This window comes from Abramis brama, assembly GCF_963993115.1.
Source record: "Abramis brama genome assembly, chromosome: 2".
NCBI lineage: Eukaryota > Metazoa > Chordata > Actinopteri > Cypriniformes > Leuciscidae > Abramis > Abramis brama.
The window spans coordinates 12028499-12043076 of NC_139964.1; the positions used below are offsets into that span (position 1 = coordinate 12028499).

Here is a 14578-nt window from a genome sequence, read left to right on the forward strand (position 1 = left end):
ATTCCCTCATGTGGTTTCAACATCATTGTTGCAGGGTTAAGAGAAGTGTCTCTGATGATTTCCACTCTCAGATCCTTGTTCAACAAAGTTGCTTCCCATTTTGCTCTTCTTGCGTCAGTTATGGTTTTGATGTTTGTGTTGTTCAACAGTGTCACTATACTGTGTGGAGTGTGCAGTATGATAGTTTGTGCTCCTATCAGATTTTCAACAGCGTCCACTGCCCACGTAGCACCATCAAGAGCTTGTATACATCGTGGTTGACCAATCATAGTGACAGGAATCTTTGTGGAAAAGTATCCAACTGGTCTGTATCTATCACCTGGTTTTTGACACAGAACTGCTGAATACGTCTCATCTCCCACCCTGGTCCACAAATGGAACTGCAACCGTCCATCAGGAAGTCCCAAGGCTGGGGCTGATGTCAGTTTCTCTTTCATAGAAGTAAATGCTTCCTCAGCTTCCGGCGTCCAGTTTATCTTTTCCACTCCAGGCTTTCCTCCCTTGTACAAGTCGATGAGAGGGCTAGTGATGCTGGCAAAATCAGGTATATACTGGCGACAGTAGTTGAAAAGTCCCATCACCTTCCGTATTCCTGTAACTGTTAGAGGTTTTGGAAGTTGTCGTAATGCCTCTACACGCTCTGTTGTCATTCTCCTTCCCTCGACAGATATTTCTTGGCCCAAGTAGATAACCTTGGTTTTAGCCAGCTGTGCTTTGTCGGGGTTGACTTTGAATCCTCCTTTCTTAAGGGCTTGTAAGACAACATTCAGAGCAAATATATGGCTGTTTTCATCTGGGCTTGCAATCAACAGGTCATCAACATATTGGATGCAAACACTTCCTGAACTCTCAATTTCAGCTTTTTGCTCCGTTAAGAACTGATCCAAGGCTCTATGAAATACAACAGGAGAAAGATTGAGACCTTGTGGGAGTCGGTTCCAGACATACTGGTTTGCACCCACTGTAAAGGCCAATTTCTCTTGAGATTTTTTGTCTATAGGTATAGACCAAAATGCCGACAGTACATCTAGTACTGTAAATATTCTTGCATTTCCTGGGATATCATTTAAAATGGTGGCAGGATTGGCCACAATAGGATGCGGTTTTGGTGTTACACTGTTAAGTCTTGTGTAATCTATGGTTAATCGCCATGAATTATCCGATTTCTTGACAGGCCAGACAGGGCTATTAGTGGTTGATGAAGTTTGTCTGATAATTCCTTCGGCTTCCAAGTCTGCCACTATCTCTTCCACGGCTTGTCTTGCTTCAGGTCGGATAGGGTATTGTTTATGAGGGGCATGTATCGGTCCCTCAATAACAACAGGGTCAATGTTGGCTTTACCGCAATCCAATTTGTGTTTAGCCCAAACATCTGGATATAAACTGCACAGAAGACCCCACACACCGTCTTTTCCCCAATCTCTGATAATTGGTTTTGCTGTACCAACAGATATTAAATTACATGTGCGATCTTCATGTGGTATTATCCCAGTTGTTGTAGCGATTTGACGACTGTCAGTGAATATGATCATGTTCAACAATGGAAGAATGTCCATGCCAATAAGGCTTCCTTGTGAATTCGGCCCTACCCAGAAAGATGTCCATAAGACTTCATCTTCATGTATTTGCAAAGGAACTTGTATACTTTTGCGAAATTTAGTGATAGCTCCTCCAACTCCTTCAACTTCCATAGTTTCATCAGTTGTAGGTAGGTTCAGATCTGTTATTGAAATCGAAGCTCCTGTGTCGACCAAAATGTCACATGGGTGGCCCCCTATTAATGCATTAACGAAAAGGCGATTATCTCTTTTCTTACTAATACAGGGGGCCGCTGATTCCTATTGCGGACGCACTATTCCCTCAATGAGCTGACGGACTTGTGCTTCAGTCCACGTTTTCCCTTGAGAGGTTTCATCATGTTTCTTCGCACTGACCTGTCTAAATGATGGACCTTGACCTTCTGCTCCACCTCCTTTAGCCCAACAATCTTTTATTGTGTGGCGAGGTTTTCCACAGTTGGTGCAGACAATCATCCTCTTCTTTATGTCCATGTTGTATTGAGCTGTTGCCACTCCTCTTCGATTTGGCTTGTTTCCGTCTTCCTTATTTGATCTCGTAGCCATCTCTAAACGGCCAGCCCACTGTAAAATCTGGTCAAAGGTCTCACCTGGATTGACTCCAAGTGATAAGGCTTGTTGGTATTTTGTGCTAAGTCCATCCACAAGTGTGTCAGTAAACTGCACATCATCTCTGTCAGGTTGTTTCTTAGCACAGAGAGCCCATCTCTCATAAGCATTCCACTTACGCAGAGCATATTCATCTGGAGATTCATCATCCTTTTGCTTAATCAACGTCACTAATGTGAAAGGAACTTTCCCACTGCCCAAGATTTCTTGGATTTCTTTTCGAAACACATCTAATGCCTGCCAAAGACCCAAGGGTCGTCCTTGGTCATCAACCCACAAATTTATCCATTGGGCTGTTGTTATCGAAGCTGGCAAGCGTTCCCATCTGTCTCTTGGGATTTTAGCTTTCACAATGGTGTGTATGTCTTTTAATGTCATTTGATGTGCTTCAACCAAAGAGTCTAATTCTCGCCAAAACTCTGTGTTTGGATCTTGTCGCTTCAGAGGAGGCAAGGCTGTGAGAATGGCTTGACGTTCTCCTGGTGTGAATGGTCTCTCTTCTGTCATCATTTCAGATTGTAATTCTTCCCTTTTAACAGCAGGTGAAGAAAATCCAGGACTAATCTTGTCTACTGTGATCATGTCGTCATCCCTGGTCTCATCACCCCAGTCAGATCCATAATTACGAGCTGGTGTACATCGCAGCATGTCTCTGTTTGGCTGGGCTGATTTAGATCTTGTTATTATTGGAGCTGCTTGTGCAGATGCAATAAACATTTTGTCAACTGAACCTCCATTTGATCCTAAAGCTTGAGGCTGTGTCAAAGGTTTAGATGAACTTGTATATTGTTCAGGCAAAGCTGGATAAATTGGTTTGTAAGGAGGAGGTGTTACTGTCACGGATTTCACTGGTTCTTGTGAATATTTCTTTTCAACTTCAGTTATTATATTTGTCCAATCTGGATCAAATGAATCATTATTAGTTGTATTTTCTTCATCTGAACATTTAATAGACATAATTTTGTTCAGTTTGTTATACGCTTCAGTTTGAGGCTTCATTACTTCAACCAGTGGGACTGGGCATCCATTAATACCGCAACAAATTCCTCCTTGTTTCACAATCCAATGAGCTGCAAGTATTGGAAATGCTTTTGACTTAATGGAGTCTTTTTGGGACTCAAACCAGCTTAACTGCACATCCATAGATGCGTTAATATCGAGTCCTTTTTTCAAAAGCTTAGCTTGCTTCTTATTTTTCCTTTCCAGGAACCAAGCAGATATTGTTCTGCTATTACAGCCACTTTCTGCCATCTTGCAAATTATTTGTCCCTCTGTGTCTTGTATGCTCAAAACAACAGGACTATGAATGTATGGATGTGTGTGTGTATGTGTATGTATGTGCGTGTGTGTGTAAATTCCGGGGGAGGCCCTCTGCTTCTCTCCCTTTCCACCTGCTCTGGTTACTCAAAGGGCGAAAAATGGGGCTGCTTCACAACTGTCTGTGTGTGTGTCTAGAGTGAATTCTCAGGAGGGGGCAACTGCTACCCTTGCTCTCTCTCTCTCTTCTCTAAACACTATAAGAAATATAAAAAGTTATAAACAAGGTTAACCCTTATATTTTCAGTTATCTTTGAATTTCTTTTTTATTTATTTATTTAGTTTACCTCAGATAACTATTTTTTTTTTTCTTTCTTACTTTTTCCTTTAAGCTTGCTCAGAATAGTATACTCAAATATTTGAACAGCTTTACGGTCAAAATCAGAAATGCCTGCGATCTTATCTAGTTACATCGGCACATTCATACCTGTATGACTCCAGTGTTAATGTCCTTGGAGCATTTTTTAACCCTTTCTATGGCGCTCGTCACACTTAACTACTCCTGTCAATCAAGTCTTGCTGCCTTTTCATACTTGTATTAATTCCAGCGTGTTAATGTTTTAGAGACTATCTTTACCCCTTTCTCTGGGAACTCGCCACACTTAACCGCTCCTATTAATCAAGTATCCTCAAATATTTTCTAGCTTAACCGTCTTACAGCTAATTTCCCAAACTTTTGACTAGATAGTCTTCTTTCTAAAAAAGATCTATCTCTATCCCAGCATATCAAATACTTTAAAAGTTTACTTTTCAGAGGAACTTAAATTAGCCAAATTAAATTGAATTACTTAATTGAATTCCATTTTTCCCTTTTATTATTATATCTGACATATATGCATTGGCAACACAACTGGTAATTAAAATAGCACAGTTCTTTTAAGCAGTTTCAGTCTATGTTTAATCATCAGGCAGACTCATAATTATTTAAAATAAAATAAGGTCTTACCTGGAATGATCAAACAAAGGCCTGAAGACATCAATCCTGTTCGTGAAACGCCAATTGTAGACTTGGAATTTAGTCTTTCCCCTTATTATTAAATTCACAGGGCCGGACACCAGTTATCTTGCCAAGAAGAATTTTATTCTTATATGTCAGGAGAGAAACTTTCAGAAGATGTTACATTCATGCCAGGTCTATGCGTTCTCGTGTTTCTCTTCCCTCACATCTCTTAGTTTCTCTGAGGTTGTACAGTAAGGTTGAGCTTATATACATCACTGAGCGGATTCCTTTTATGGTAACAAACTATGTTACTTAGCTTTAAAAATGGAACGTATATGTCATGCGACACATGGCACAATTCACTTCCATATTAAGAATCATCTTTGTTGCTTACATCTGCATCAGTTGGAAACATGTTACAGTACACACCCTTCTGTCTCCCTCTGTCTCTGACATATGATCTTTACATGCATCCATGCTATCTATAGTCTCTCATACACTCAAACTCATGCACATAAAACTCCATATGATAATACAACTGATTATGAATATTAATAAAGAATAATAGTACAAATACATAATATAAAATAATAAAATAATATTAAAAGATGAAATTTTAGTCTTCAACCTGCTTTCAGATGGAGCAGCATTTAGGGCTGATGAGATAATTAAGTGATTAATTGAGTGATGATTGAGCATTATTGAAGACACCTGATGTTAACAAGCAGAATCACTGAAGGAGAAAATCACAAATTGTAAGTTACCATTATGGCGAATGGTGTTTGCTTTAGTTGGGCTCTAGACCATTATATGTTTACTTTAATATTTACTGTTGTTTGTCTGCTGTTATTGATTTATAACAGTTAATCGAACAAAGTAAAATGTTATTTTATAGTATTGGTTATGTTTTGAAATAATCATGCATGATCTGAAAAATGAAATTTATTGAGATAGTTTGGTTTAACTTGTTAGCAGCAGTTTTGTGATTCTTCAGCCTATGATTATCAGTACTTTACTTATAATTCAAAATGTTTAATAAACATTGTTCTGATCAAAAGACATTTAGATAAATTTATTTAAAACACAGACATCAATAATCAGCCTGTGAATCTCAACAATGGTGACAATAATAAAGCATGTTGCAGTGGCTGCCACCAATCACAACTCATTAATGGCTCCCATCATGCATTGCGGTATGAATAAATTATGATCTGAATTGTCTATGTAATTTACTTTTCCTAATTGAATATTCTGCTCGTCACCATTGTTGAGAAGCATTGACTGAATCTTGACATCTGTGTGTGCCTAGAAGAAAGATTTTTTTTTTTTAAACAACTTTTAAGAAATCCTTTATATTATATCAAAAATTCTGGACATTTATGCAGATTCACAGTTATGCTGTAACCAACAACATAAATCGAAGTCAGAAAGAAGGATTTTAATGAGTTCAGTGATCAAGTTCAAATGATGACTGTCATAATATAACCAACACCATCAGATCACTTTTTTCTTTGTTCAAATGGCGATTATAATTCAGATACCTCAGACAAACAAAATCTAAAGTTAATAATACATGGGTCAAGAGTCCAACTAAAGCAACCATTGATCGTCATAACGGTGGCTTACAATTTGAGATTTTCTCCTTCAGTGATTCTGCTTGTTAACATCAGGTGTCTTCAATAACGTTCAATCATCACTAAATTAATCACTTAATTATCTCATTAACTTAAACACTCTTGAGTGTGGACTCATACACTCCCAGGAGTGTTAATTTAACACTGGAGTTTTTGCTGTGTACAAAGAGCCGTAGTTAACTGACAAGCTGAGCCATATCGCATTAAATATCGCTGGCGATACGTCCGCGATATTAATGCGATATGGCTCAGCTTGTCAGTTAACTACGGCTCTTTGTAGTAAATGCCGCTCCATCTGAAAGCAGGTGATGGTGATTTACTACTAATCAAGGAACCGGCTTTACTGATGAGATGGCATAACAATATCGCGATTTAAATCGCCCAGCCCTAAGTTTTATTGTTTTATTGCAGGTTAGAATTCTTGAATTCAGTCTTAGTAAAAGTCCATCCTTACAGTATTAACACATACTGTGATGAATGAACATTTCACTTAATTTACTCATTCTGCCCTATTCTTCTCCACTCCATGTGTGAATCAATGAAATATACCTGCACAGCAAAATCCCCAGTGTTAAATATGTACAACACAGTGTACATATGTGTCCACACTACAGGGTGTTAAAAATTAACACTGAAGCAGTGTTGAAGTTAATGAGTTAATTAAGTTAACACTGAAGCAGTGTTGAAGTTAATGCGATAATTAAGTGATTAATTAAGTGATGATTGGCCATTAGTGGTGACACCTGATGTTAATAAGCAGAATCATTGACGGAAAGAGAAAAAAACAATAACAGAAAAAAGAGAAACACAAGAACTACAACTGACTTCGAGTCATTACACATTGTTGCACTTATTATTACCAGTTTGACTTTATTTCTGTCATACATCGACAAAAGTTCTTGAGATTTAACAGAAGTTTAGATGGTAATGTTTTATGGAATTTTTCTTTTCAAGTTACCATTTTGGTGGTCAGTGTTTGCTTTAGTTGGGCTCTTGACCCTTTTCATTTTTTAATATTAGTTTTTCTCTGGTTGCTACAACTGTGTTTATAAAGCACATTTGTTATTGCAAGAGAAAACATGACCTGCTCACAGTATGTTTTGATGATAAAAACATTATCATGTAGTGACCTGATTCACTAATGTCTTTCAGAGTCTAAATTTTTGACTATATGCTTGATGTCTTGTTTTAGTATTGGTGATTGTAGCTCTGAGATTCTACAGTTTGAGATCCAATAGCAATATGAAAAATTTGGAAAATACTTTGAGCAAAGAAGTTATTGTGTTTAAACGCACAGACATCAAGAATCAGTATATGAATCTCAACAATGGTGACAAAAAACAAACTAGTGACAAACAGATCAACTCTGAACATCACAAAACAAGCTACTAAAGTCAGAACAAAAGCCAACAGAAAGAACAATGAAAATTACAGGACAATTCAGCTGCATAATTTATTCATGCTGCAATGCATGATGTCAGCCATTGATGCGTTCTGATTGGTGGCTCCCATCATGCACTGCAACATTAAGCATTTGTTTTATTGTCACCATTATTGAGATTCATATGTAGATTATTGATGTCTGTGTGTGATTTTAAATCCTTCAGATCTTCAAAACATTGCTGGAAGTAATTACTGTAGTGAAAAATTAATAAAACCTTTAGATAATCAGTTTATAATGATGGGTACCATCAGTAAATCAGGTCTCTAGTAATTTCATCATCAAAACATAACCAGGGCTGCAGTCCCAATAGCATCTTAGGCCTAACTTGATCACAGACCAACTGCAACAAATGGTCTATACGATCAAATTAGGCTTGCGATGCTTTCAGGAAACACAGCCCAAATCATAGTTTCTCTTGCCACAACACATATGCTCTATAAGCACAGAGTTGGAGCTGCCAGAGAAAAACTAATGTTAAATAATAAAGGGTCAAGAGCCCAACTAAAGCAACCACTGGTCACCATAATGGTGACATGAAACGAAACATTCCATAAAACATTACCATCTAAACTTCTGTTAAATCTAAATAAGACCGTGTGTAGATGTATGACAGAAATAAAGTCAAACTGGTAAAATAATAAGTGCAATAATGGTTCAGTCAGTAGTTCTTGTGTTTCTCTTTTTTTCTGTTCTTGTTTCTCTTTCCTTCAGTGAGTCTGCTTGTTATCATCAGGTGTCACCACTAATGGCCAATCATCACTTAATTAATCACTTAATTATCTCATTAACTTCAACACTGCTTCAGTGTTAACTTAATTATCTCATTAACTTCAACACTGCTTCAGTGTTAATTTTTAACACCCTGTAGTGTGGACACATATGTACACTGAGGAGTGTTAATTTAACACTGGGGATTTTGCTGTGTGTATTTTACATCACTACATTGATTTGATCTAACCTGATACTTGATCTGAAAAGTTTGAGGCAAACTCCTCTAGACTGAGAATCTTCAGATCAATCTGATTTACATGTCTTAATAATAATTACAAATGTTCTTGTATTTCAGAATGATCTCTATTCTGATGCGTCACAGAGCGTTTCAGTCCATGACAAGCCTCTTTCTGAACTGGATTCAGCCAATCACGCTCTGTATGCCAATGTGAAACCCAAAAAATTAAGAGGAGAAACTCCTGAATCCAGAGATACTGTGGAGATCCTGTACGCAACTGTCCAACATCACAGAAAGACAGAGACGAAGAGAGCAGAGGAGAATGAATGTCAATATGATGATATAACAGTTCATCAGCCTGATGCTGCAGTGAGGTGAGAAAAACAACTTAACCAGTACCAACTTGTCAAGGCAAAAGGCAATAACTTCCACATTATTACTATTTGGTTGCTAATCACCATTAACAAAATCATTATAGTAACACCTGTATAAAATCTAGTGATCATGGCATTTATTTTGTATGATTTACAATTATTTATAGCCATCTACTTATTGCTACACTGTAAAAAATGTTCATAATTTTAACAGTAAAAAACTGTAAAAAAAGCAACGAAAAAAAAAAAGTTAATTCCTTAACGGTATGTACCCTTACTATATACAGTGAAAAACTGTAATAGCTCTCACGGGACATTTCATGTAATTTTACATTAATATACTGTTAAATGTACGGATTTTGGAAGTACACTGCAAAAAAAAAAATTACCGTTGCATTTACCGTACCTTACCGTAAAAAATACGGTAGCAAATGTTTACTAATTTTACAAAGTTTTACATCATCGAACTAAAAATTACGGTGAAAAACTGGCAGCTGGTTGCCAGTACTTTACCGTAAAAAATACAGTATAAATATTTATGTTTTACGGCATTGAACTAAAGTTTACGGTAAAAAACTGGCAGCTGGTTGCAGGCGATTTACCGTAAAAAATATGGTAGTAATATTTTAGGTTTTACGGCAGTGATCTAAATATTACGGAAAAAACTGGCAGCTGTGGTTGCCAGTACTTTACCGTAAAAAATACGGTATAATTTTTTTTTGCTTTTACGGCACTGAACTAAAGTTTACGGTAAAAAACTAGCAGCTTGCAAGTGCTTTACCATAAAAAATACGGTAGTAATATTTTAGGTTTTATGGCATTGAACATTGAACTGAACTTTTATATAAAAAATAAAAAATAAAAACCTGCCAGCTGTGGTTTCCTGTAATCTAATTATTGAGAATTACCAGAGGTTCAGACGTTGATGTTTTATTGAAAATAATAAAGTTTGAAGTTACCATTATGGAGATGAGTGTTTGCTTTAGTTGGGCTCTTGACCCTTGACTTTTTAACTTTAGATTTACTCTGACTGCCTTAACTGTGTGGTTATATAACACAAACGTTATGGCATGAAAATCAGAGAGAAAATGTGACCAGGTGATGATGGCAGGTTAATGATGAGATAATCGTCATATTGTGGCCTGATTCACTGATCTCATAAAGTGTCTTATCTCTCACTTTATGAGCAAAGTGATAATATTAATTATAATATTAAAAATAAATATTTCATATTATTGAGTATAATATCTCTGTAAGCCAGCAGCGAGCAACAGATAATCTGAAGAACTTTAAAAATACATGGTGTAGAAAAAAGATTTTGAACTACTGCTCGATTTAAACCAACACAGAGATCAAGATTCAGCGTATGAATCTCAACAACGGTGACAATCAACACAATAATCAGATAAAACTCTGAACATCACAAAACAAGCTACTAAAAAGCTGCAACAAAAATAACATAAAAAATAAAAGCAGATATAATAATAAAAGAAAATACTAAGGCAATTCTGCATAATGTATTCCTGCTGCAATGCATGCTGGGAAATACTGATGAGTTTTGATTGGAGGCTCCATCAAGTGCACGACACTTTTATCATCACCATTGTTGAGATTCATACGCTGACTCTTGATGTCTGTGTGTGTCTGAAAGATACAGCAGTTCAAACCTTTATTGCACACAATGTTTTAAAAATTCTTCTGATTATCACAGCAATGATGGATCACATGCTGTAGAATCATAGGGCTACTACAATCAATAATGTAAAATTAATAACACATATAATCAAAGATAAGACTCTATAAGAGCTCAGTGAATCAAACATGGTGATTGCCATCACTGATACACAACCAACATCACATGATTCATTTTCTCTCTGATTTCCTAGCCATAATCAACATGTCTTATAAACACAGAGTTACAGCAGGCAGAGAAAAACTAATGTCAGAAAGTCAAGGGTCAAGAGCCCAACTAAAGCAGTCACTGATCTCCATCATGGTGACTTCAAATGAACCAATAAATCATCAACATCTAAACCTCTGTTAATTCTCAAACAGAACTGTAGACGTCTGACAGAAAAAGTCAGTCTGGTTAGTAATAAGTGAAGCTGGTAATGCTGTTTGTGGAGTTGTTTAATCCTCCTCTGCTGAGATCTTCACAGATTTAATGTTTTTTATCTTCAGTTGATTTCATCTAAGGCTGTGGCTGAAGTCAGTTGTAGTTCTTGTGTTTCTGCTCGTCTCTTTTTCTGTTCCTGTTGTTTCTCTAAATGGACATTCCCAGAATTCCCTGTGTGACACTTCACATTTGATGCTATTTAATTTAAATAATTATGTTTCTTCTTGGTTTTTGTTATCAGTTTTATACATTTGGGGTTTATATTACATCATATATTGTTTAATGAATGTTTATGGCATTATTTGGAGTCATGTGTGTGTCACCATGATGGTGTTTTGTGTTTGTGTGTATGACACTGTGCACCTTCTAAATATTAACATGTGCCTCAGTTTGTGGAAATCTAATGGTATACTTAAATCATCGTGTGCTTTTCTTTTTTACCACTTGTGTTATTATAATGGTTATCAATATATTACAGAGATATAAAGCAGACTTTAATACTTTAGTGAAATTTAATGATAACATTTATCGGTTTATGTAATATAACGGTTGTCCCGTGAAAACTAAAAGGTTCCTACTGTATTTTTTATGGTAAAGTACTGGGAACCACAGCTGATGTTTTTTTTACCACACATTTAAATCCTGCTGAAGGTTTTTTTTTTTTTTTTGTTGTTTTTTTCAAAGTAAGGTTGCTACCATATTTTTTACGGTAAAATACTGGCAACCAAGCTGACGTTTTTTACCGTAAATTTCACAGGTTTTTTTTTACATTGTGTTTTTTTGCCCGTAAATTTAAATCCCGTAAAACATAAAAGGTTGCTACCTTATTTTTTACGGTAAAATACTGGCAACCACAGCTGCCGTTTTTTTACCGTAAATTTCACAGTTTTTTTTTTAACATTGTATCCTGTGCTTTGGTTGCATTCTGATGGCATTATTAATACATTGGACATGACAAAATTCCTCCATAGATATATTAGTCCAGCATTGGCTCGACCAGTGAAGTTTTGGCACTCTGCCAGCTAGATGCATGAGTGTTTCAACCAGGTCCGGTACCCGAACTGGGTGAGGCGGAGCTTTAGTTCTTTGTTGTATTCATCTGCTACGGCATGTGTAACATTTCTCTGTCAACTCTGCATAATCCTTCCCGATCGATATTGCGAGTTTATCGATGAAGCGGGTTCAGACCATACTAAATGTTCTGACCGCGTTTGTGCAGGACAAAGCTCTGAGGACATCAGAAGTTAGAGGGACTGTGTACAAAGTACACAGGCTACACCGTAATTTTAATTTTAATGGACAGTAAAACAAAGGCAGATATCCGTACAATCTGGTAGGTAGCATTATTTGATAGAACACCGGCATATTAACTTCATATTGACGCGCGGCTAAACAAAGGCAGAGTACCGTAACTCGATTTGAGTGTTCCAAAACAAAGCCAAAGAGCGGTAACTGGTGTTACAGTGTTCTGCCTTGGTTTCTCATGGGCTTTTGGAAGTTACTGTTAAGACAACTCATTATTTTTTTGAAAAAACAACAGAATTGATTCAAGATACTCATCCACATGATAAAGGAGGTCTTGAATGTGCCAAAAATATAAATAACTAATTTTCGACCAAAAACGAAGTTACGGACTTTTGTCTTTGCACGGCAGAATGAATGTCAATATGACGATATTAGAGTTCATCAGCCTGATGCTGCAGTGAGGTGAGGAAAAACCAACTCAACCAGCTTAACCAATACCAACTTAACCAGTACCAACTTAACCAGTACCAGCTTAACCAGTACCAACTTAACCAGTACTAATTTAACCAGTGCAACTTAACCAGCACCAACTTAACCAGTTCCAACTTAACCAGTACCAACTTAACCAGTACCAATTTAACCAGTGGAACTTAACCAGCACCAACTTAACCAGCACCAGCTTAACCAGTACCAGCTTAACCAGTACTAATTTAACCAGTACCAACTTAACCAACACCAACTTAACCAGTTCCAACTTAACCAGTACCAACTTAACCAGTACCAATTTAACCAGTGCAACTTAACTAGCACCAACTTAACCAGCACCAGCTTAACCAGTACTAATTTAACCAGCACCAACTTAACCAGTACCAGCTTAACCAGTACTAATTTAACCAGTGCAACTTAACCAGAACCAACTTAACCAGCACCAGCTTAACCAGTACTAATTTAACCAGCACCAACTTAACCAGTACCAGCTTAACCAGTACTAATTTAACCAGTGCAACTTAACCAGCACCAACTTAACCAGCACCAATTTAACCAGTACTATCTTAACAACCACAGATCATTTAATCTGGGCTATAATATTGTTGTGCTCCTGTTTGTTTTGATTTTTTAGGCGATCAACTGTTCAGATTGTGGAAGATGCATCAGTGATCTACAGCAGCGTCAAATGAGTGATAGAGACCAGCGAACACAAAGCCTGTGTTCAATAGTTTAATGAACGATTGGTGGATGATTATATAGTTGTGGAATAATTTATACATCTGTTCAGACCACAACCAATATAAACAGGTTCATCACCCACATTAAGACTCATTTGTTCTCTTTGACCCTTTGTGAGAGAATGACAGTAATTGTGTGCTAGACTGATGTAAAGTCTGTTTCTTATTTGTTTAATTTTTTGTGTGTAATTACATATATATATATATATATATATATATATTTGAAGTTTGTTTGAGTTTAATCTGTTAGTATAGAGTTTGTTGTTATTCTGTATTTTTTGTTCTTCAGATTGGGGCGTAAGATTAGAAATCAGACAAGTGATATCTGCACAACTTATTATTATTCAAATGCAAAAGTATTTCATTTTATGTATTAATGTATTCTATTAAGAGTTTCCTCTGCCTGTTTTACTCTGTTTTTACAACTAGGACCAGTGCTTCAATAAACCTGATTAACCTTCAACATATTTAAGTCTGTAATGTCTTTACTGGATTCACAGCACTGGTAGGACCTCTAGTGGTTGACTTGTGAATTATTGTTCTTTGATGGGACATAAACAATTTCCCAGATTACATTGGCATCCAACTACTTTACCCTCCTCCTTTCTTCTCTCTTGTCACGATCGACAGAGTCTGTTTCAGATCTCAAGCAGACAGCGAAGAAAAAGGAAAATGTTTATATTTGTGCTTTGTGGATAATGGTAATAAAATGTAAATAAGGTTTCAGAGACCAAATACCCCAGATGGAGGGAAACGTGTTTCAAATTAATATAAAAGAGCCCCTTGAGATTAAAAAAAAAAACACAAATCAATTATTATATTACTGTTGTAGAAACTAAAAGGTATAGTGTTTGAAACGGGGTTGCCATGACAATCATATCGAAATTCATTCTTCTGTTAAGCTGTCTGATAAATAAAATATTTGGCATCAAATATTACTACTTCTTGTGTCATAAATTCAGTCTTATTTCAGTTTTTGCACTGTTTCTTTGTGTGGTGTGTGAAAAAGCAGATACATTTGTAAGAAACATTTAACATTTTGTTTAAATAGGTTTTATCCCAGTAACGTCAGTAAATTACCTGTTTTCAAAATGAATCCTGTATCACGTCACGTGATCATAAACGGACGGCAAAAACGCTTCCTCAA

At 36.5% G+C, this 14578-nt stretch overlaps 1 protein-coding gene across 1 annotated transcript in view; it reads left to right on the plus strand.

Annotated features, from left to right (window-relative positions):
• Positions 1–14356, plus strand: part of LOC311077661 (B-cell receptor CD22-like) — a 37313-nt gene extending 22957 nt beyond the window's left edge. The window contains exons 8-9 of the mRNA XM_084106243.1: positions 8588–8844; positions 13326–14356. Of these exons, the coding sequence (XP_083962369.1) occupies positions 8588–8844; positions 13326–13383 (315 nt within the window). The 3' untranslated portion in view covers positions 13384–14356. The remainder of the gene's footprint in view (positions 1–8587; positions 8845–13325) is intronic.
• Positions 14357–14578: the final 222 nt, after the last annotated feature.